Here is a 25,469-nt window from a genome sequence, read left to right as displayed (position 1 = left end):
TCTTTCATCTTTACGTTTTCACTTCTTTCTTGCCTTAGTTTTGATTAATTCTTCCTCAGCTCCAGCAATGATGTAAATATAATCTCCAAAAGCTCCAAATCTATGGTCCAATGTTAAGTGTTCAAGGTGTTTGACGTACGTATTGTCTCTTTTTCTGTCTATAGTTCCTCCCATTATCGAGCCCTTTTCCTTCCAAGAAGGCCTCGCCGAATCGATGCGGACGAGAACCGTCTGCGGCGTCTCCGGCGGCGACCAGCCTCTCACCATAAGGTGGCTGAAGGATGGACAACCTCTATCTTCGGAAAGATTTAAAGCAAATGTTACATCGCTGGATTCGTATTCTTCCCTTCTAAGTATAGCTTCGCTCACAGCTGATCACAGTGGACTCTATACTTGCGTCGCTAGCAATCCGGCCGCTGAAGTGCGACTGTCGGCCAGGTTGCAAGTCAAAGGTATCAAAGGAAGGCGAATCGTCGAATGATCGAATCATTTGCAAAACTACTGCTTTTACACGGGTGACTGGTAAATATTTCGTAGAAGTTTTGGAACAAGTCGGTAATTGAAATAAAACATGCCAACATTTTGCGCATACGAGTGGCACCCTAAAACGTATATAGGAATAGAGTCATGGAAGCCATACCAGACAAACTAAGTGAAAATCAATATAAACTACATTTGCAGATCAGTAGCAGATCATTTAAATATTATATAAAATACCGTCATATGAGCTTAATTCGTTCCGTAACCATGCTTGTAGGTCGAATCGCTCGTATCTCGATGCAATTTTTTCCATAAAAATGCCATTAATTCGTTTGAATAATATTCGTTTTGTTAAGTTTTTTGACTATTAATATTAAATTTACTATTCATTCATTCAATTATTTTCTTTTCAAGACCATTCATGATATTGCCCAAATGTGTTAGACAACTTGCCTGCTCGAACGGGTGCCTGCTCAGAAAAGTACTTATAAATTATTTTAAGGCTTTTATCTGGAGTTATATCTTTTATAAGTTTTATCTGTTTAAACATAGTACGTATTTATCATGTTTTATGCTCGGCTCCATTTCGGCATCTCCATTTTCATATTTTCCAATAATTTTACGATTTAATTCTAGAGATATGGATCCCTTTCTTCAGAGCATGGTTATAAAAGTACATAATATTTTGTAAATGTACAAAAAGTAAAAATCAAGAACTCGTCGTATATAACTGTACATGCATAGTTAAAATTTCAATCATAGTTAAATTGAAATGACTAACTGTGTAATAATTCACTAACGTATGTCGGGTCACTTGTAAGCGGGAGTACAGCTGTATTCCATAAATTTTATGAATTAAAGATTATTTGTTCCAAAAATTACAAATAAATCTTAGATGTTGCTGAATAATTGACATACTTCTAGTTAACTTTTTTGAAAAAAAGAGTTATATAAAGTCTTGAAAATGGTCACGACTTCAATGGGCATGTTAGTCTTTCCGACATGTAGTCTTAGAATAAATAAAGAAGATGAGTACATGAATTTTGTAAGACAATTGTGCTAAATTTCTACGAATAGATTTAAAAAATTATGTGTCATTAATTCTACATAAAGATACCTTCGGTCTTGATAAAAGACAAATTGGTACTTTTCTAGTTTTTTTCACCTTCTTTTGATATTATACATATCAGGTCATAGACCTATGACCTGAAAGATCTTATAGTTGACCTATAAGATCTTTCATTTGAGCGTTTTAACCGCTTAAAATATATAATTTTCATATCCACCATACATTTAAATATAGTATTCGACTATTCGACTTGTGCCAAATATGTTCAGAAATATTTACCAGTCTTAGGGAACTGAATTTTATTGTCGAGCTCGAATTTACTTCAATATGATATTTAAAATAAGTTAATTTTTAATATTTATACTAATATGAACATTTTATTATAGATATCATATACTTAAATATTTTATATAAAAATTTTTGAATAATAATTTTAAAAAATTATTATTTAAAGACTAAACTACTTTAATTATCCATTTAAATGAAAATATAATTTATTATTTTATGAAAATTTATGAAGTAATTTCGTGCATCGCACAGAATTGACCAAAACAGGATCAATAGGGATTATCTAACATCTAATCAATTTTCTTCTAGGAACCAATAAATCAAAAAATCTCCAGTTTAGGATATATAATTTTTATTTTATAGGTTTTTTTTATAAATCTACCCATTTTATTATTTTTTATAATTAACAAAAATTTTATATTTATTTTGAAAGGTCTTTTGTTACAAGGTTTTTGTTATTATACACAGAACAAATACACCAGTTTTTTGTACTTTTTCTTTGCAAATTTATTGTGTTGTAAAAAAATTGTCACAAAAATACTTTAGGACCGCCTCTATGCCTTCTAGTAATCGATGTATGTACATAAGATCAAATTTTAATTAATTAATCAAAATTAAGATTTACCAATAAATGTAGTGAGAATCTTATGGATACATCTTTAAGTATGCTCGTTTCATAAAAATGATAAAATTGTATATGAAAAGAGCAATTAGGCTTAAAAATCAAATAAAACCCTCTCCCAAATTTTCCTAAACAGGCTTTCGCACGCCGTTGGAATGTTTGATGATTCAAAAATATATTTAATTCGCCTTATCACTGTTTTTACTTTAATTGTCTCAAAGTTGACCTGCAAGGAAATAAGGTTTTAATAGAATAATAACTTTTTTATACTTATGACCCTTAATTCCATGTAGGACAATTATTTTATCCCTGACAAAACCTGAACACGGAAGAAAAAGTGAAAACTTTAATAAATATCATAATTATTACTATTTAGTCTGTCAATTACCTGAAACACATCTTGTCATGTGAATAAAGGTAAAAATTTGCACCAAACTCTCTCATTTTTTTTAAAGAAAAAAATTCTATTTTTATATATTTTCCTTGTATCTATTTTTATCTGATCTGGATTATAAATACATGTATTTTTAATAATTCTTCATGTATGAAATGTTTTTTCTTTTCTTCTTGTGCATGATGACTTGTTTTAGCACGCTTCTTTATGTTTTTTTATAATTGTAAATCATAGAATAAAAATGAATTTTGAGAATTGGCAATATGATTAGATTTTTTTTAAATAATTCTACTTAACAAAATTAGTTGAAATTTTAAATATTTTTTAAAATTATTTTTTATACTTATTAAATTATCTATCTTAGATTTTGAATATAAATTATTTTTGTGCATGCATAATTTTTCTTCCAAATTATTAGCTGTAGCTTTTTTTGAAAAGAATATTGGTGTTGTGTCATGTCTTGCAACTTTCCAATTGCAATTTTTATTATCACTTTATTCTTTTAGTTTTCATATTTTTGTTGTTTTAATTTATTTAATATTTTTTTAATATTTGCTTTTGTTTTGTTTTTTAAGTAAGAACACTGAAAATAGCACATAAACCAGCTTTTTTTCACAGATAACATGCGGCTGCTAACAAATTTAGACATTGATCATCCTACGTCCTTTTTGGTTGAAAACAAAAATTTTGAGTTTTTAGAGCTTTTTGTTAAATTTATCATTTGTTTTTGTCCTTAGATTTTTTTTAATAGTAATGTTATTTGTCTAACGAGAGGTTATAGCATATTTAGAGCGACATGATTATAAATGTTAAAAGAATAAATATTATTTAAATTGCTTCTTTAAAGCTAATTCTTTCGTAAAATAGACAATAACATAGCGTTGCCATAACAACTTACATAACATCTTATCCTTCTTTCTTGGTACTAAAAACTGTACTGAAAATGCTGTCTATTTGCTATCAAATTTTATTGGATTTCATTTTTAGTAATTTTTCAAATCTTGAAACATTCCAAAACTATTATATGTATCATGAACATTTTTCTCGATCATCCTGTTTTTATGCAATATATTCCAAAATCTGAAACGCTTTAATTTTATATTTATCAAATTATTGAACTAGAAAATAAAATTAAATTCAGGAAAAAAACATCTAAGAACTTTTTTAATCTTTTAATAATTGTATTTAAAAGAATCACTCAATAAATAACATCTTACATTGAAATAAATTAAATTATACAATTTTATCAAAATACTGAAATTAAAATCAATGTGCTATAACTTCTACAACAAAGTGATGTTTCTCATTGTCCAAATATTTTTTGTAGTTAGACCCATGTTACGCCTCTATCTCTGTTTGTCACATCCAAAACTAATTTAATTTTAATTTTACATTTATACATATTCATTTACACACAACAACAAATAATCAAAAATATTTACTCATATTTATATTAAATAATGAGACAAAGCCGCGTCGTTTTTACACCCATATATTTCTTTTAATAATTTTTTAAAATTTATTTTTCGATTTTTACTGTTTACTATTTTTTCTACGATAAAACCCTGTAAATATAGAGTTAAGGCTGTACATATTAATTAAGAATTTTGTAAATAGTAAATTGTAAATAAAATTAGTGTATAAATAAATTTTGTAGCAGTGGCAGAGGGCTTTTACGGAAAATATATTGTAAAAAAATATTTTAAATTTTAAACATTTGTGCTTATATAAATTTTGAAAATGCGACAAATATATTCATTACAAAATATAAATATTTTGAAGAATTATATCCCATTTTTGCTCAAATTTGTAAAATTATAAATTATACTTAAGAAAGCCATCGACACCATTTTAAGCCAGTATTTTTAATAGATAATTTGATATAAATGTGAATGTTCAAGAATCAATATATTTAATTATACATTTAGACATTACACAGGTCGACTCATGAAAACTAAATATTAGTTGATCAATAATGGTCTATAAACTATTTTAATAAATTGGAAAAAAATCCATTGAAACAAACGATAGTTATATTCGTATTTCTAAGTTTAATAGCCTTCTGCCTATGCTAAATTTTTAAGTAACTATATAGTGTTGACATTATTTTTATTAATTAAATAATTAGTTCCACCAAGATGGGTTGTTGAACCAGCTGATATAAGTGTTGAAAGAAATCGTCATGTTTCTTTACATTGTCAAGCTCAGGGTGTTCCTGTACCAACTGTTGTATGGAAAAAAGCTATTGGTAATGATAAATAAATAGTTAAAATATTTATTTACGATAAATTTTGTATACATCCTTCATTGTCAATGGTTGCAATCTATTTTGAACATGTTGATCCTTTTTGTATAAATAAAATTAACTTAGGAATTTATTATCCATTTATATTAAGTGCAGATATCAATTCACCAATTTTAATGTATATTATTCTAAATTAGGTGGTAAATCTGGAGATTACGAAGAAGTACGAGAAAGACCGTACACAAAACTTTTACCAAATGGCACATTGCTTTTACAACATGTCAAAGAAGATCGAGAAGGCTACTACCTCTGCCAAGCCAATAATGGTATTGGTACTGGTATAGGAAAAGTAATACAATTAAAAGTCAATTGTAAGTTTATTCTTCTTCCAATCATCTAAATTTCATATTTGAATTTTATTAAAATATTGCAATTTTAGCATCTCCATATTTTTCTGCGCCTTCTCGTCTGGTAACTGTCAAAAAAGGTGACAAGGCTGTATTGTTCTGTGATGTTAGTGGTGACAAACCTATAAATGTTATTTGGCTTCGTGGCGGAAAACAAGAGATGAATCCATCTACAAATTATAGGTACTTCAACATTTTAAAACTATCAAAATTGTAGATCTTTTCAAATTAAAATTTTTTGGAAAGATATATATGTTATATCTTATTTTATCAGGGTGGCCGTCAAACAAGATGCAACACCTGATGGAGTTCGTGCTGAAATCATGATATCAGCAACCGAAGCTAAAGACAGTGGTGTCTACTTTTGTCAAGCTTCTAATCAATATGGAAGAGACCAACAAATGGTGCAACTTTTGATTCAGGAACCACCAAAAGCACCAGAAGCTTTGGAGGCTGCCATGGTGTCTTCTAGATCTGTCAATATTAAATGGATCAGACGCTCCAGTGGGGCTGCTGATTCTTCGGATGTTTCAAAGTATATTGTACAATATAGAGAAGGCGATCGTAAGTAGTAATCGATTAATTTTTTCACATTTAATAAAATAAATTTTTATGTCACCAAGTTGCATCTCCACGATATCTTTTTTACAGGTTCTTGGCAGCAAGTAGAATTAACAGGAATGCACCAACCAGGTGTAACATCTCCACAACCACCAACAAGTGCTTTAATTGAAGATTTGAAACCAGCAACGAGATATTCATTTCGGGTAATTGCAGAAGGACCAGCAGGTAAAAATTAAAAAATTACTAAAAATCATATTAAACCATGTTTTAATTACTCTTTGTTATTGTCTTGAATTTTAGGAAGAAGTGCACCAAGTACCGAATTGTCAGTTCGTACTGAACCACAAAGACCAGCTGGTCCACCTCTTCAATTATCTGCCAGGCCTGTTTCTTCCACAGAAGTTTTAGTTACTTGGTCTCCACCTTTGGCAGAATTAAGACATGGGGAAATTCAAGGATACAACGTTGGTGAGAATAATTATAATATTAATAAATTCATTTTTATTGGTATAAACAAGACTGATAGTCGTTATTACATTTTGCAGGTTATAGATCAAACAGTGCAATTTCAGCACACTACAATTTTAGTTCTGTATCTGGTGATGGTGAAGATGGTTCAGGAGAGCTGTTACTAGGAGGTCTAGCTAAATTTTCTAGATATTCTGTAGTAGTTCAGGCATTTAACCAAATTGGACCAGGACCTCTTTCAGAACCAGCCTCTGTCCAAACAATGGAAGATGGTAAAAACACCAATTGTAATTTTAATTTTCACGTCTATCCTTTGTTAATTCACTTAGATATTCTAATAAACATATAGAAAATGTATTTTATTTTGATTCAGATAATTTCAATCATTTTTTACCATTTTAGTTCCATCAATGCCACCTGAAGATGTAAGATGTGCAGCTCTGACTTCTCAATCTTTGCAAGTGTCTTGGCAACCACCACCTCCTGAATATTGCAATGGTCTTTTGCAAGGGTATAAATTATTTTATGAACCAGTTGTGGAAGATCACATTCCTGGACGTAAGTAATATCTTTTTGTGTGCCTTTTGTGCCCTTTTCTAGTGATGTAGAAAATGTGTGTTATATGAATTTATTTACATTAATTATCATCATTATCAAATCTTCAATAATAAAAAGATAGAAAAAGTCATAAATTTAAATATTACTCTGAATATTGTGAATTTTTACTCTTAGCAACATATTTCTTTTCGATGCAAAAACTGTTTAAGACCAGAATGGTAAACTATTGATTTTTCTTGAATAATAGTATTCATTTATCATCAATAGACTGTAAATATAAAGACAAATTAAATATATTTAAAAATATACCAAAGACTAAAAATAAATCCAGGGTTCTGTGTTAAACGTTCAACTTAGAAGACGATATCATTGCATGTTACCCAGGAGCATATTTTTAACCAAATCTATCTTTAAAAATTATGTATACATTTTTTTAAAAACAGTCATTGTATTAAATTCCTCTACTTTATATACAATTTGTTTAATTTCTTTCGTATGAAATTATAACATTAGATTTATAGTTTATAAATGGAAAATTTGAATCAGTAGCAATACTTTTCATTGACGAAATAATTTAAATTCAATCAATCGCAATGTGTTTATTTTTATGAAATATTCCGATAATTTAATTTATAACAGCTTATGTTGCAATATTGCGAAAAAGTATAATAAACGATTATTTTTAAATCGCATTCTTAAATTTGATTAGAAAATTTCAAACTGTCGATGAATTGGTAGCTTATTAAAAATATTTACAATAAAATAATTATGTGTTTGAATATTAACTTAGAATTTATTACACGAATTATTTTGATAATATAACACTTAACAATTTTTACATAACAATAATTAAATAAATATTATAATAATTCAAATTGAAAAAAAAATAGGTGCTTGTATATAAATAGTTAAGTGTACAACAAATAAAATGAGAATTGTATTCCAAATAAGTTGTAAATTTTTACAAAGGGACTTGTAAGGAATTTGTATAAAGGTTCTGAGAAAATGGTCTTTTCTTTAGGTATAAAGCATACTGGGTTATAATTAACTGTTAAAAAAATTAAGCCAATTTTTATGGAACTTTTTTTGGCGATATATATCATGGGCTTATAGAACTTACTGAAATATTACGGCCTTACGACAAGTAGTTTAGTTTTTAAAAAATTTTAAATTAAGTTTAGAGTACTTGGTGTTAATTATAAAAATCATTGATTTCTAAAAATTTGTCTTTAGAAGATACAAACGTTCTGGGAAAAAACGTTGATCTTTTTTTATTATTTTATTTGAGCTGAACTCAGCAATTCCACAAATGGAAGACAATATGCTATATACTTGATATTGCAAATATAATTTTTTCTAATAAATAATATTTATTTTATTATCTTTAGTCAATGACGATATGGAAACTAGAAAAACAACAGCCCTAACAACTGTTTTAACAGGACTACGCAGATACACAAACTACAGTATGCAAGTTTTAGCTTTTACCAGAATTGGCGATGGTGTACTGACACAAACTTCTCATTGCCGAACTGAGGAAGATGGTATTAAAATAATTAATGATAGTTTTAATATATATTTTTTATTAATGGTACTAAAAATAGTAAAACTATTTTTTACTCTAGTACCTGAAGCACCAGCTGATATCAAAGTAGTAGTCAGTTCCCCTCAGTCGTTGTTTGTTTCGTGGTTGCCTCCAGTAGAACCTAATGGAATAATCACCAAATATATTTTATACATAAGGTAAATGTATTTTTGATACAATTTTAAATTTACTAGCTACATATTTTATCGCGTAAGATACAGAATGTAACAGTATATACTGTGTACATACTCAATCGGAATTTATAAACAGGAAAGTTTTGCAAATCAGATGCCAAGAAATCCCTACTGAAACATTCTTTAAGGTGTTATGGAAAAATTACTGCAAAATTATATGCAAAAATTTAGCAGTTTATGTTATTCGTAATTTTATTACACACCATTTTCAAAAATTTCCATTAAATTTTTTTTAACTTTCCGTATGGTAAGTTATAGTAATGGGCCGAAAATCAAAAATGAAAATTTTTGCATTTTGAGAGAACGGAGTATCCGATTTGAATCATCCAGAAAACGTTCAATTTGCATTGATTGAGAGAAGTGGTGATAAGTTTTCGGCCAGGTCCAGCCATTTGAAAGATACAGAGCTAGATGTAAAAAAACGGCAGTTTTCAAGAGAACTAAGCATCCGATTTGAATCATTCAAAAAACTTTCTCCTTGTATTGACAAAACAATCACATTTGGATTTTTTTTATTTCAAAGTTTTTTTTATGTATATCGAAAACAATTCAGATTTTAATTTTAATTCTGGCTAAAGTTCTAAAGCTCACTTATATACTTTAAATAAGTGATTTAAACTTTGTAATTCAGTTTATATAATTCTTACAATCATTAGACAATCAGCATTTATAATAATTTATTTGAAAACATTTAATAATCCTCAAATATTTTGTTACGATACGAAAAGTTCCAGCAAATTTCCTTAAGGCACAATGCCATGCACCACTAGTTATAAAATTGCATTTTAAGGTTATATAGCGTTTATGACAATTCTTTGTCAATTGTATCATTTTGATTATGATATTATCAATGTATGTTACGCCTTGTATTAGTAATTTCTTATCCAAAAACTAATTAAAGGAGCAAAATATATTTCCGTAAATAGTTTTTGTACAAAAATCTAGAATTCCTTAAATAACACTGTATCTAAGAATTTTTATTAAAATATTTATTCTGTATTTTTCTATAAACTTTTATTCTACAGGGCCGTGTACATAAGAATTTTTATTAAAATATTTATTCTGTATTTTTATATAAACTTTTATTCTACAGAGCCGTGTACCTAAAATTTTTTATTAAAATATTCATTCTGTATTAATTTTTAAATAAATTTTTGCTGTACAGGGCCGTGGAAGGACGAGAGGAACTTAACCACAATAAACGCAATTTAGCTTCTTCACAAACAACATTTGAAGCCAAGGATTTGCAGCAACATGCTGAATACCAATTTTGGGTCACAGCTTCAACAAGAGTCGGAGAAGGCAAAAGTTCTCGTGTTGTCTCTCAAATTTCTTCCAATAGAGGTAAATGGTGTAATTCTACCTCATATTGCTTGAAACAAATCAACTACCATGTATCTTTTTTCCACGGTTCAGTTTATTTTTAAAACACGACAGTCATCATCGCAAACCATTGCCCGGCAAATATATGCACCTATGTATGTGATCAGGTATATCTAAATATACCAATTTATTTTTACATCACGCACACCCATGGTCTAGAAATTTGGCTAACGCCCATTACGGATTTTTATTAACCATAGAATCATTGGATAGTGAATAGTTGCCAATATCAATGAATAGATTACAATTGTACATACCGGCGGATGTTTTTACAAGGCTGTTTCATTATTTCTTCCGCCGTTGCGTGGAACTGGTTTTGTACAGTAGCAATTTTCAATGAAAACATGGATATAAACATAAACGCATTTTATGAGACAGGAAGCTTTTTGTATAATTTGTCAAACCTATGTTTAAAATTATTAGTTTAATTTTGAAATCGATTGGCGGTCGGAAATATTAAAAGATAACTTCATGTGCACTGCTAGATTAATTTCTGCAGCGATAAAGAATTAAAATATTTATGCATAGATATTTTATTAAAACGAGAAGTTTATGATATTGATATTTGAAATTGCATGCACATTCCAATAACTATTTTTAGTACTCCTTATCCACAATGTAGATACCAGAATGACAAAAAACTACAATTTATTATTAATTTGATCCAAATGTATACCTACTATGTCACATAAACTAGTAGATTGTTAATTATTATAATAGCTCTCAATTCAACCTTTCAACCTTGAAGTTCGATATAGATAATTAAAACTTTATATAAAACTAGTTGGTATTGGTATTTAGTCTTGAGGCATAATAATCGACTTAATCAATAAAATATAAATTAATTTATGAGTGATTAAAAGTATTCCTAATGGATTTATCACACATCATTGAAAATGAACAAACACTTAACGGAGTATTTTCTAAAAGAAAATTTTCAAAAATCAATCATTTTTATAATTGAACAAGTATCCGTAAGACTTTAATGGTTTAGTATGTTCATTAAGACCAAGTACTCCATTGTTATACTAACTAAATCATCTAATTTTAATTTTAACAAATGTCAACAAAACTACTTATTTTTCAAAAACTTTGAATTTTTAAAATTAAGCTACTTGTCGTAAAGCAGTAATATTTCAGTAGGTTCTATAAGACCATGATATATATCACCAAAAAAAGTTCCATAAATATCGCCTTCAACAGTTAATTACAAGAAAACGTCTCGGTAGATTTTCACCTAAAACTAATCGGTATCATTTTCAATTAATATCTTTCGAACTGTTTCTGATTTTTTTAAATCACAAACAATAGTCACAAAAACGAGTTTAAAAGCACAAAACTGACAAACAATAGTCTTCATCGAAATACGAATGGCTTTTAAACTTCTGAAATCGATCCAGTCGTTTTTGAGAAAACGTCGATTTACGGCAAAAAGTCTGTTCACACACACACACACATACTTTTTCCAAATTTGGTCTCATTCGATTCAGAATGGCTTCTGACGTCGAGAAAACATAAAATTATCGAATCGGATTTTTGGTAGTTAATACTACTCTTCGGGTAGTTAATAATTTTCAAAATTAGTTTAAGTTATTTAAAGTCCATGTTTTTCCCCAGTGCCAGCTCGTATAACATCCTTTGGTGGGCCCATAGTTCGCCCCTGGCGCGGTTCTGTAACCTTACAATGTAAGGCCGTTGGTGATCCAAGACGAGAATGGCTTCGGGGTGAAGTTCCACTCAGAGCAGGATCTCAACATAATGCACAACTTTTGGATACTGGAGAACTGCAACTAAATGCCTTGCAGAGGAGTGATAGTGCAAATTATACCTGTCAAGTAAATATTTGAATTCCAGTTTAAATATTTTATTTTTTGGTAATTTTGTTAAAAACTTTTTTAAATTTCAAGGTCGACAATGGGGTTGGCACAGATCGTCTAACTTATCATCTCATCGTGCAAATACCTCCAGGACCACCAGTCTTATACGTAACATCTGCCACATCTAGTTCAATTCTTCTTCACTGGAAATCTGGAGATACTGGTGCAGCACCCCTAAGTGGATACACATTGCACTACAGACGTGCACATGGAAGTTTGGAAGAAATGGTTATGTCCAGACATGCTTCCAGTCACGAATTGAAGGTAAAAATATAAATAATAGATTTGTGAATTAATATAATTATTATATTCTATATTTTTTATCAGGGACTTCAATGTGGCAGTACATATCATCTCTACCTAACAGCAAGAAATAAAATAGGCAGTTCGTCTGCTTCTCCTACATTACTGGTGAGAACTCAGGGACAGGCTCCAGGAACTCCTGCTTCTGGAGCTTTGCTTGCGCCAAATTCTACCTCAGTAGTTCTAAGATTACATGTTTGGCCTGATAATGGTTGTCCATTATTATATTTTGTGCTTCAATATCGAGCTGCAAATGATGCCGAATGGACTTTAGGTAACGATCAAATTGCTAAGAGTTACAGTTGCATAATAACTTGCGTGATTTCGTACATTTTAGTTTCAAACGCACTGAAACCACAAAGGAGATTTACTATATCAGGATTGCAGCCTGCATCTCTGTATAGATTAAGAATGGAAGCTCATAATATTGCTGGTCAATCACAAGCTGATTTCAGTTTCGTAACCTTGACCAAGGATGGAGGTAAACTATCTTGAGTCACACTTATTCCATTATAAATTTTTAGTTATTTACTGTTTGTCATATTATTTCAGAACCACCACCCCCTGAACTAGTTAAATTAGGTGGCTCTTCTGCTTCAATGGGTTATGCCGATTTCAGAGTCATCATACCGACAGCTGTTTCTGTAGTTGCTGTTTTTTTAGCTGCAGCAATGGCTTTCATATGCTGGAAAACTCGTAAGAAATAATTCAAAACACAAGATTAATTGAAAAATAAAAGAATGAATATTAATTAACTTATTTTAAATAATGATACTGTTACAGGGCAGGTAGATAGAGCTCGTAAAGAATCTTTAGAAAACCAGCAAAATGCCGAAGCGCAACGCGAGCGATATTATGCGACAATTCACAAAGTTGCCTTGCAAGCTGGACAGGATAAAATACCAGGTGATGATTTGAATCATAAATTTCTTAGACTTGTTTTTAAACCAAATGCTTGAACATATTTTATATTATAAAATTTTTAGAAACCTCGGATGACATTTCGCCCTATGCAACGTTCCAGTTGTCTGAAGCTAGCACTCTTGCTGCAGGTGGCCAATTGGCGTCGGCTGCTCCTGGGGGTAATAATTAGTAACTGCAATAGTTGTCAAGTTAAATAAAATATCATTTCCTGCTTTTGTGTTAATACTTCCTACAATTGTTCAGATTATAAACCACAGATGAGACTACAAAAAATTAAACTGAATGGATTTTGTGAATAATATGTAACTGGTGCATTTAAAACATGTTTAGCAAAAAACTGGCTAATTCTAAGTCAATGCAGAAGGAATTTTAAAAATTCAAATACTATTTTATTTACAGGTAATACACTGTTACATTCATTTATGTACCACGAAAGAGCTGGTACAGAAGGCTGTGCTAGTACTCCGCCACCTCAGAGAGAACCTCGGACGCCTTCTAGTTACGGAGCCGCCTCACCTTACAGAAAGGTAAAACATCAAAAAATTTATTATTTTTTATAATATCATATATTAAAAAATAATATTTCTCAAGTACAATAATACTGAAGTAACAAATTTTGGTCGCTCAGCAAATGATTCTATTACGCCCACATTTAAGAATTAAGTATATTTTATGTTTATATAAAGTTAGGCGTGTAAATCAGATGGGAAACAGTTCTCCTATGTATTTTCCAAATTTTTCATATTTTTTAAATCAAATAAAGCCTTGTGCTTCCAAAAACAAGATTTGAATATTTGGCCTTTACCTGATCCTTTACCTGGTCTTCTACTTTTACTTGGTTCTTCACCTTTATCTGGTCCTTTACCTTTACCTGTAAAGGGTCATTTGCCTTTAAATGGTCCTCTACCTTTACGTGGTCCTCTACATTTACCTGGTCCTTTACCTGGTCCTCTACATTCACCTGGTCCTCTACATTCACCTGGTCCTTTATCTTTACTTAGTCCCTAGCCTTTACCTGGTCCTTTACCTTTACTTAGTCCCTAGCCTTTACCTGGTCCTTTACCTTAACTTAGTCCCTAGCCTTTACCTGGTCCTCTACCTTTACTTAGTCACTAACCTTTACCTTGTTCTTTACCGTTACCTGTTCCTTTATCTTTACCTGGTTTTTTACATTTACCTGGTCCTCTACCTTAACTAGGTCGTCTACATTCACCTGGTCTTCTACCTTTACCTGGTCTTCTATCTTTACCTGATCTTTTACATTTATCTGGTCTTCCACATTCACCTGATCCTTTTCCTTTACGTGGCCCTTCACCTATATCTGGCCCTTTATCTTTACCTGGCCCTTCACCTATATCTGTCCCTTTATCTTTACCTGGCACGTGCACGACAAAAATTTTACTTTTGCTAATTACGAAGAAACGACTTGGTTGGTCATTGTGCAAAACTAATCACCGCAATTCTTTATCGACAACATTCAGATGCTTTTTAATTTTTTGAAATCGGTTCAACAATTTTTGAGAAAAGTTCGACTACTCACATATACTTTTTCCAAATTTGGTCTCATTCAATTCAGAATGGCTTGAATCATCTAGAAAATATAAAATTAGTATTTTGACAAAAACATACAATAAAATCTCCTTAGGAAAGTTAATAAATAACAAAAATTACCAAATATTATTGGATATTTGACAGCATAACTATAAATTTTACATCACGTTTTGAAACAAAGGCCTAGACATCAATGTGAGCAGGCAATTAATATTCCAATAGAATATGATTGCTTCATGAATAACACAAATACTTTGGTATTTAGTTATTAGTGCCCAGCTTATTTTAAGACGCAGTAATAATTGACTGATTGTTCAAATACAAAATTTCAAAATCTTTATTTGTTTGTTTAATATTTAAAATAACACTCGTACATAATAATATGATATTTTTATATTTGCATAATGTATACATAAATCTTACGAACTCAAACTGTCGAGCATGATTATTAAAAAATACATATAGACGTAGCTAAAATAAATTCTTGAGTTTTGAATTCAATGCTCATCATTGTAAAAATAATAATGACATTATATATAACGCATATTTTATTAAATATTTTATTTCGCGGTCTGTAACCAAAATAATTAGGCCAATTTATTTACCCATCCAAAACCATTGAGAGAATTTACACAAACGTTTACATATATGTACATATGCTTTATTTTGTGTGTGTAAGTCATTACATCAATTACACGGAAGTATATTGATCATATAGAATTGTTACACTGTTATTTAAACAGATGACTTTATGTTATTCTCTGTTGGACCAGTTTACAATGAGGCAGATAGATTATACAAATAGTAAAAGGTCTAGTGTAAATTCCTGTAAAGAATGATGAAATTTTGATAAATCGATAATGATTTTGATATACAATTTGTAATGGAACTTGAATCTTTTTAAGCAAAATCTAGTAGATATAGGTAAAAATAATTGTAGTTTTAAACAAAAATAAAAATCCTAGCATTGCAAATCCGTATTTCTGTATTATATTAAAAAATAATATCATGGAACATTGATAAATTATTATCATTGTAAAATATTATTTACTGAACAGTTGTAAATAAAAGAGTTAATAAAAAAAAATTAAATTATTATGAAAAACTCATTTGATACACGGTTATTTTTGTTTTGTTATATTACTTAATATCCATTATTTAATATTTTAGCTTTTATATATTTCTCGATTTGGTTTAATTATTGCTAATTATTTGTTCACGTTTTAGATAAAAATTTTGAATTGATTTTGAAAAATGTTATTTAGTAATTATGCTGATCAGTTTTGGACGAAGATCGTCGAAGTCTTCTCTTGGTAATTAACTGTTGAAAAAGTGTTTTTCGATGAAACTTTTTTGTTGACAGATATTATCGTCCTAAATTTTATAAACATACTAAAATATTACGGCCCTGCGACAATCATTCAATTTTAAAAATTTATGACTTTCCCAAAGATACAGGGAATTAACCCCCAATCTTATAATTTTATGTAATATTCTCATTGACTAATTATAAAAAAAAATATGTAAAAAAGTAAGTTTTCGACTAGGGTTTGTACTATTATAAAACACGTGTATGTGTATTGTCCCAGAACTTCGCAGATCGTATGAAGAATTATTAACATTCTACCAATGTGCTCGCCTTATATAATGTGTATAATAAATATTAATCAAGCTTACTATATAAAATAAACATAGAGGTTTGAAATTTATTTAAATATTTTAAGATAGAATCTATTCAATTTTTCGTGTTATATGAATAATGTGTAGGTAATACTCAGTCAAAAACAAAAATTAAATATTTAACTTTTTCAAAAAACAAAAAAAACAATTACATATGCCAACAAGTTTATTTTCATTTAAAATATATTTGCAACCAGTTTGAGATACTTTCGAAAATTGATAATGAACAATTTTCAAAATTATGTTAGAACAAACCAAACCAATTATGATCAATTTGATAGATAAATTAAGACGATTATTATACTACCCAAAGGTATATTATTTTAATTAATAAATTTATGATTTAAATTTAGGTCTCATCAAGAATAAATACAGATTTAAAATAAGTTAAGATTTTTTCTCAACCTTCTATAGCAATTTGCCATTAGTAAATTCAAAATTTTACAGCATTTATTTATATCAAACGACATAAATCTTTCGGGGTTATCCATAATTGTTACATAACTTGATTTGCAGATTGATCTTGGTAGTTAATTATGATATGGTAATTTGTATGCAAATTTTATTTTTATTATTTTACCATATAATTTACAAATGCCTTCAGTGCGAAAGATCACTAGCTACCAGTATTACTTCTACTTCAAATAAAAATTGCATGTAGTTAGAAAAAAAGTTGGAAAGAAAATACATTTATCTTGGTACAATTAATAAGAGTAGGAGTAAAAATAAATTTATATATTGAAAATTACTATATAGTTTTCATATATAAATTGTATATGGAAAGTTAAGAGGTAAAAGATTATGAGCTAATTGATTGGATCTGCAAATATTTATTTAGTATTTTGGCCTCGGTTTACAATATTTCTATATTGGCTCTATTTTTTATTTTGGTAGGTAAATTATATACTTATGTTAAATTTTTTTCATAAATACATAAACTGATGAGTATTAATCATGACAGGTTTTATTACTTCTTTCGCCAAAAAATATCTCTATGTTTGTATTATATGTTAGATTTCCAAATATAGACCATAATTCAATTATTTTTATAGTAATCTATATCCTAAGTCAATTTTGTGACTGCTATAAATTTACTACTTGACAAGATTGATTTCTCGAATTTAAAAATATCCATTGGCACGACCTGGTTTACTTCATTTTGTAAAATTGATGTTTGGCTAAAAGATTTAAGAAATTTAAGCATGTCGTCTGAGGATTTATATATAGTTTTCGACGTGTTTTAGTTTTACAATGAAATTTTCTTTAACATACATCATTAGTCCTTGATTTGCTCTATTGTTTATGCTAATTCTAGATAAGCAGCAATTATTCGTGGTCAAGCCTTGACGCGTAAAAACCACAGCTATGAAAAGTTGCTATTTTTACCAAGAATAATTTAAATTTTTAATAAATGTCGACTAGTTATTTTATGTAGTTTTGTCGTTTGAGTGCACTCTTTTAATTATAGTTGTCGAGTAAATGATTTACTTGTTTTTGCACGCGTAAAGATAAAAATAAGGTTTTTACACTCATAAAAATAATTATTCTACCTTTGGGTTTTTAAATGAAATTTTAAATATTTTTTTAATTGCATGTGAACTGCAATCTTTCTACTATTATATGAAGACATTTTTCACTGATTGTTATGTTGTATTTATTTTAACAGATGTCTTTCAGAAGACAACCCAGTAGTCTTTCCCAGTTGTGATATCTGATTAGAATTTTTACTTAATTATTATTTGCAATGTCCGGAAAAAAAAATCATCAGTTGCAAATACATTTTGGATCTATATTTCGACGTAGATATGAAAATAACTACCGCTTTTGGATATATATTTTGACATAGATATGAAAATAACTACCGCTTGATATCAAGAAACGCGGGTTTTGAACCTACAACCTTGTGGTTGCAAGACTTCTGCCACGTGCTGCCCATTTTAACTAATATAGAAATTATTCTAAGAATATATTTAGTGTCTTTCAATCATTTGATTGTCTTTTACATAATATCCATCCACCTGAGATTCGACAATGTGAATTCAGATTCACTTACATCATTATATTCATGCAATGATCAAAGTTCAATTTTATTGATGAATTTAGTTACGCTCACGTCATAACCCAAAGTATTAATTCTAATCTTCAAAACCATTTAAAAAAATTGTTTTTTCTTGTCATCAGTTTTATGGCAATCATTGTTTCAAATAAGTACATGCCGAAATGTAAATTTGATCTTGGGTTGTTGATGAAAAGTGTGATCATTCAATGTCAATGTCATAACTAAAAAAATATAAATAATCAAGTATTAGTCATTGTTAAGATCGAACTCTTAAATATAATTTATTTTTAATGCCATGGAATATAATATTTAAGAAATTATAGTACTAAACCTTTGAGAACCTTTGGTTTTTAAACCTACCTGCTTTGAGAAGTTCAACCAGAAAATATTTCTATTTTGTTTCAACAGTAATCAGCGAATATTTAGATATACTTTGTCAACTTTTAGTTTCAAACTACGAAAGGCAATTTCCAATTGGGGTATATAAAATCTATGATCCCATGTAGAAAATGGATATCATGTTGCCTGTTTACAGAGATCGGGATCGAATCTTCGACTAGTTCGTGCTAGTCCACGTTCTCAACCAGGCTCTCACAGATAAAAAATAATATATATTAGCTATTATATTATTTTGTTGATCAAATATATGATTTTCATCTAGGTTGGAAAAGGCAGACGGCGCCATGCCCGAAAAACTGATATCGAAAGTGATTCTGAATCGGACCAGGAACAACTCACTTCCAGTAGGACAGAATCTTCAAATCATTTAGAAGGGAAACATAAACACGGTATGCAATATAATACTTTTTTCTTCATTTCTTCACAGCAATCTGCTGTATTGTATTGTATCAAATTGAGTCTTACGTCTTATGAGCTGTTGGGCTGTAACTTTTCCTTACTTCGTATTTTAAGATGACAACCCAATGGTTAATCCATCCATATTTGATGGTTGTATTATTAGAATTTATCTAATAGGGCTGACTTTTTATTGGTGCAGCAATGCCGGGAAAGAAATATTTTTATTTGGAGACAGCAATATAAAACTAAACTTAACTAAAATTTCTGCTGAAGTGAATTTGATTCAAGTACAAAAATTGAGCAATACTAAGCCATTGGCTGAGTAACTTATGCCTGGTTTATTTTGATTTGTCAATATTAAAATATTGTCTGTGAAAATAGTTTAAACATTATGCTTATGATTTTTATTTTAGGTCTAATATACCATGGAACAACGCACTCTAGTACGTCTTCGGATTTATCACCGATGTCAGAACAAAAATCATTACCAAGAAGGGGGCGTACCAGGTAATGAATTGTCTTAAAATATTTATATTATATATATATATATATATATATATATATATATTTATATATATATATTCCAAATAAATACTCTGAAAAAACTAGATGTAATATATACACATAAGTCGCATGTATCCTTCAGGATAGTTTTCAGTATCAGAACCTATTTGACCAGAATAAATTAGAAGTTATAACTTGTAGCTTTTTTTCTTTTGAATTATTAATTACGAAGAAACAGCTATACCGGCTGTTGCCAATAATAATTTTAATCTACATCATTCCTGTTATATCTTTAAAATGCTTTGTTCTTTGAACTGTTCTAATTGATGCATATGAGAATTTTCTGAATAAAATTTTAGAAAAAAATATATTTTAAAGTATTATTTACGAAGAATCATTTTGGAATTTTTTACATTAATTTTTTTTTACATGAACCATGGTAACTCTATTAGATAAATTAGCTGAAAATGTATCAAGAAAATTTAATGTATCAAAAGATGAAGAAATTGGGTGCCAAAATTCATGGAAAACCACTATTTTTTATGACTCTATATTAGAACGCTACTGACATTATTATTATTCTAATTATTAGAACTATTATTTTTATGACTCTATATTAGAACTTATTTTCACCTTCTACCAAATAGCTTATGTCAGGCATATATGTCTGACATTTTAAATGAATATTCTTGGAATTTTTATAATGCTTCAAAACAAAGTAAACAGTTAATTATCAACGAATATTAGCATCAACTTATTTATTTTTTGTCAACGATTTTTAAAAAAATATTTTAATCATATATTATCCTTTCTCCTATATATTATGTCTCTCCAATTTATATATTTAATTAAGATGGGTGCCCCCTGGCAGGAGTGCGGCTAGATCTCTGTCCATTGCCGAGACCGGTTTTGCAGGACCCCAAGCCGCACTCAGGGCTTCTATGCACACACCAGGGCCGGAAGGACACCAAGGTGCATGGAAAATATTTAACATTAGCCATAATAAGAATATTTATCATTAGACTACGCTGTAGTGCATTGTTTCTCAAACTTTGAGGTATGGAAAGATTCTTTTTTGTTTAATTTAAGCATTTTAAAATTGAATTTTGATAAAATATTTGCTCCGTGTAATAAAATATATTTAGAGATTTATTTCTGAGAAAATAAATGAAATATCTTTGTTCATGAAATAAGCAATTAATTTTAATATTTCACCTATATTAATATATATAAATTAATAATAATTTCTGCTCTTAGTTTAAGAAACAATGCTTCTAGTTCAACATATGCATTGAATGTATTCGCCAATTTTATGTATTTTTTCACATACTGTTAATTATAATACGTTAAAATATTTTTTAAATATACGTTTTAAATAAAATTCATTTATTTATTATTTATTTTTATTTTAAATTTATCTTCCTTTCCGAATGTATGACTCAGTTTAAAATGTACTAAATGGAATCACATATATCATTTAAATTAAATATCATGAATTTTAAATATTCTGGAATACCTAGTGATAAAAACATAATTATGGATTGACTATATGTTAATTTCGTAAAAAATTACAAGATATTTGAATTTATGAAAAAAATGTAAATAAATCGATAACCAGAACAAGATGATTAAATAGATATTTTTATTGAAATCTTGGATTGTTATTGATTTTATATACAATTATACAATTGAGCAAAACTATTTATTTATAAAATGTGATGATTTGTTATAAAACATTTATAATTAGATTTTTTAATATTAGTTTTACCAAATTTATCCAATTTTGATCCAAAGGTATTCTTGAATATTTTTAAGACCATAATAATTATCATTAATCATAGATAGATATACATTTTATTAGATGAGAGTAGAACTTCTCATTTCCATGAGAATCAAGTGCAATAACTAATATTCTTTACAAAATTGGCCACAAATATTTTTGACAATAATTTACTATAATTTTCCAAATTTCTATGTCCTTTAAGATAGAATATTGTTCTTTTAGACAATCCTTATGCCTTGAAAAAAACTGCTTTTGTTAACTTTCAAGGCAGAGGTATTGGCGACAGGCTGGAACTGTCAGAAGCCGAATGCGATATGGACACGATGAAAAATCTCAAATTGGGCCTGAGAAGTTCCCTGTGGGCCCGGCCTAATTCAGGAGCCCCTAACTCCGGCTCTGGAGGCGGCGGAGGAGGTGGATTGAGCGGGCACCCGAGTGATTATTCGATAGCCGTATAGGAAATATTTTAAAAGCTCCTTAAGCTGTGAGCTTTTGGAGCTTCCAAGAATGGCTTTAGGTAATGATATAAGAAAGTAGATAAGTTATTTTTTATAGATTTAAAATTGAGAGTGGATTCTATCTGTGAAAGTTTTGTGACTGGTTATGTTTGGGCATCAAATTTGAAATAAAAATTAAATCTTCTGTGCTATAAAAAGTTGGTTACAATTTTATATAAACTGATTATTTTGTATAGTACCTATTTAAAGCTATACTGATCAGGAAATGATTATCAAAATCATTTTATGGATCAATATATCGTTTAACAACTTTTATAAATCTACTTATATTAAGAATTTTGTGCTGACTCTTTCATTTTTTATAAGAAAACAATTTTAATGTGTGATTTAATGTATCACTTTGTTTAATATATGGATTCAATAATAAGACTTGACAAATTAAAATTCCTACTTTTAATAATCGTAAATTTTTCAATATTAAACGAAAATTAAATTCATTTAGTACGCACATAATAAATTTTATATAAAATATTTCTAGAACTAAATTTTATATTGAATTAATAATTAATTATGAAAAAGAATAATCTTCTCATCATTCCAAATAAAATTTGTTAAGATTTTTCATTATTATAGACTGCACGTACACGTAATAACTTTTATATTAAATATTTAATAATTGTAAACAAAAACTAAATTTTGTATTGACAAATTATTGAATTAATGAAATTATCAACATTTGAAATAACTTATTTGATTTTTTTTATTATAAAAGAATAAATTAACTTACATAAAAAATATTTAATATATAAATAAAAACTATTTTTTAATAGATAATTGTATTTCCAAATATCTTATATTATTCCCGTTACAAATGACATTTGTTGAGGTCTGTTTTAAGTGCCAAATTTTATTTCTACTAGTTATTTGAATAATAGAATACATATGTCATAATGATAAATTATGGTAATGATATAATTATATCAGATTATTCAAATATTTAAAAATTTAAATATATGTATTTGCATATATACTTTTAACTTGGAAACTACTTCCTCATTCTATGACGGAATAAATTTGTAAATAGTGTGAAAAATATTTTACTTATTTAATTATTTTGTTTTTTAAATTATTTATTGATTTAAAAACAAATTGATGTGACAATTTATTGATTTTATATATTTTCTATTATTAGTTGGCCTCATATTACAATATTGGCTCCGTTTTCCGTAGCTATTCATATATTACATTTTATCATAAAATCACAAATTAAACTATAACAAGTATTATTTTCTAATTATTTAATTGTGTTATTTACATAACATAAATGATTATGTTTAATTATATTACAATAGTTATAATTTACTATATTTTGGTGTATATTCGGACGTAAAAGTTGCATATGTCGAAAAATATGAGTCAGTAATTATTTTTTAAGTAAATAATTTTATACATGACTTTCTAAATTAATTTTGCAATTCAAGTAAGTTCATTTCATTATTTTATTTCGCAATGCATAACAATTTTTTCCCATATTTTTCTGATAATTCCATGTTATGATTTTAATGTCAATATCACGATTCTTAATTACTCGTTATGTAAATGTTATTTTTATGTAAAATACAAATTTCATTTATTATCATAAAAAGATAAAAACAACAAACAGACAAAGAGTGTTTAATTATGTGTCGTGATACATGAAAGCCACATTTAATCTAATGCATATATTATAAAGACTCTATTTCAACAAAATTGTTATCTAAGTTCAAATAACCTCTGGGGGCTTCCGACATAAATGAAAAGATTGTTTAGTTTGGATTTATATCAACAATAATTTATTATTATAATATTTAATCACACACATATAATTAACGCTGTTATAGGAGGGTTTTATTATATATAGTTTGTGTTCAATAGTTTCAGAACAATGGTCTGATTTTTTTTATATTTATATTTATGTGCGAGGTGTGTTCTAAAATTATCGATTTTTTATTATTGGTAAACATATTTACAGTATGAACTATTAAATACAAAACATTCTAAGTATGTTTTTGTTAAATAAAAAGTTAGTCGTAGTTTGTTGTGCTTGGAAATTTTCTCGTACATGCACGTGGAAATTACTATACATTATGATGGAGAAAAATAATGTTATAATGTTAAAGATGATTAAAAAATTATAATAGAAAAATTTAACAAGCGCCAATAAATTTATCAATAATTTAAAATATCACCTGGTGGAGGGGCTTCTAGTGATATCTTATCACGTGTTTTTATTTTTTACCTGAATTTTAAAAAAATCCAGAATTTTTCCAAAAAATCCAAAAATCTTAAGATTTCTCTAGGTACTGAAAATACACGAGATTTTGGGTGGGGGAGGGGGTGATATTTGGTGGGGTCCAAGAATCCTTGAAAATTGGCCACGTGATTCATGGATGCCCCCTATCTATTTCAGTGGCTAGAATACGCAAATAATTAAAAAAAAAACACACACACGCATGTTTGTGAACAAGAATTAATAATTTAATTTGAAAAAAATTAGCTTGAATTAAATGATCAGACATGTTGGGTTGCGTGAAACAAACAATTATATTTTATGTTCATTTTAACATTTTTTGTTCTGTTTCATATCTCCACCACCTGGTCGAGGGCGTTCTAGTAAAATCACGTGTTTTTAATTTTTACTTGAGTTTTTAAAAAATCCAGAATTTTTCAAAAATTGAATCGAATTTTTTTAAAGATTTTTCAAAGGTACTAAAAATACACGAGATTTTGAGTGGGGGAGGGTAAGACTTTGGAGGGATCCAAAAATGCTTAAAAATCGATCACGTGATTAATGGATGACCTCTGAGGCATCCAATTATCGCCAGTCCCAGTTTGACTCTATTTCAGTGGCTAAAACACACAAATGATTATAAAAACATACACAATGTACTAAATACTTAATAAAAAGTCATGTTTGTGAAAAAAAATATATTTAATTTGAAAAATTAAAGAAGAATTAAATGTAACGATCAGCCATGTCAAGTTGCTTGAAACAAACAATTTATTTTTTATGTTTATTATTTTCAGTGCTTTTAATTTTAACATAATTTGTTTTGTTTCGTTCCATATATCTTGTTGATTATTCTATATTTTTATATATTTTTATATCATATTTTATTTTATGTTATATAGTTCTATCCACTGAAGAAAAGTCAAGCTGGAATCTGAAACGTAGAGAACCTTATTAAATTATTTTAAACAGTATTAGCTTTTTCTTTTTAATAACTGTATTGATT

The 25,469-nt window shown here is 28.4% G+C and overlaps 1 protein-coding gene across 1 annotated transcript in view; it reads left to right on the top strand.

The window, feature by feature from the left end:
- The window catches only part of LOC113380355 (Down syndrome cell adhesion molecule-like protein Dscam2), a gene marked incomplete at its 5' end in the record, with an annotated part of 62,649 nt that extends 40,455 nt beyond the window's left edge, over positions 1-22,194 (top strand). Inside the window, 23 exon segments of the mRNA XM_026619648.1 lie at positions 165-452; positions 4,982-5,101; positions 5,296-5,469; positions 5,538-5,688; positions 5,780-6,069; positions 6,157-6,294; positions 6,370-6,537; positions 6,615-6,809; positions 6,940-7,095; positions 8,484-8,639; positions 8,721-8,838; positions 10,040-10,218; positions 11,875-12,092; positions 12,165-12,398; positions 12,462-12,711; positions 12,775-12,918; positions 12,990-13,133; positions 13,221-13,343; positions 13,424-13,489; positions 13,761-13,888; positions 19,313-19,439; positions 19,863-19,956; positions 21,939-22,194. Of these exon segments, the coding sequence (XP_026475433.1) occupies positions 165-452; positions 4,982-5,101; positions 5,296-5,469; positions 5,538-5,688; positions 5,780-6,069; positions 6,157-6,294; positions 6,370-6,537; positions 6,615-6,809; positions 6,940-7,095; positions 8,484-8,639; positions 8,721-8,838; positions 10,040-10,218; positions 11,875-12,092; positions 12,165-12,398; positions 12,462-12,711; positions 12,775-12,918; positions 12,990-13,133; positions 13,221-13,343; positions 13,424-13,489; positions 13,761-13,888; positions 19,313-19,439; positions 19,863-19,956; positions 21,939-22,194 (3,917 nt within the window).
- Positions 22,195-25,469: the final 3,275 nt, after the last annotated feature.

This window comes from Ctenocephalides felis, unplaced genomic scaffold, assembly GCF_003426905.1.
Source record: "Ctenocephalides felis isolate EL2017-DRISC unplaced genomic scaffold, ASM342690v1 CF-g0.4_SCAFFOLD_00845, whole genome shotgun sequence".
Taxonomy (NCBI): domain Eukaryota; kingdom Metazoa; phylum Arthropoda; class Insecta; order Siphonaptera; family Pulicidae; genus Ctenocephalides; species Ctenocephalides felis.
This window is presented reverse-complemented; position numbering and strand designations above follow the sequence as displayed.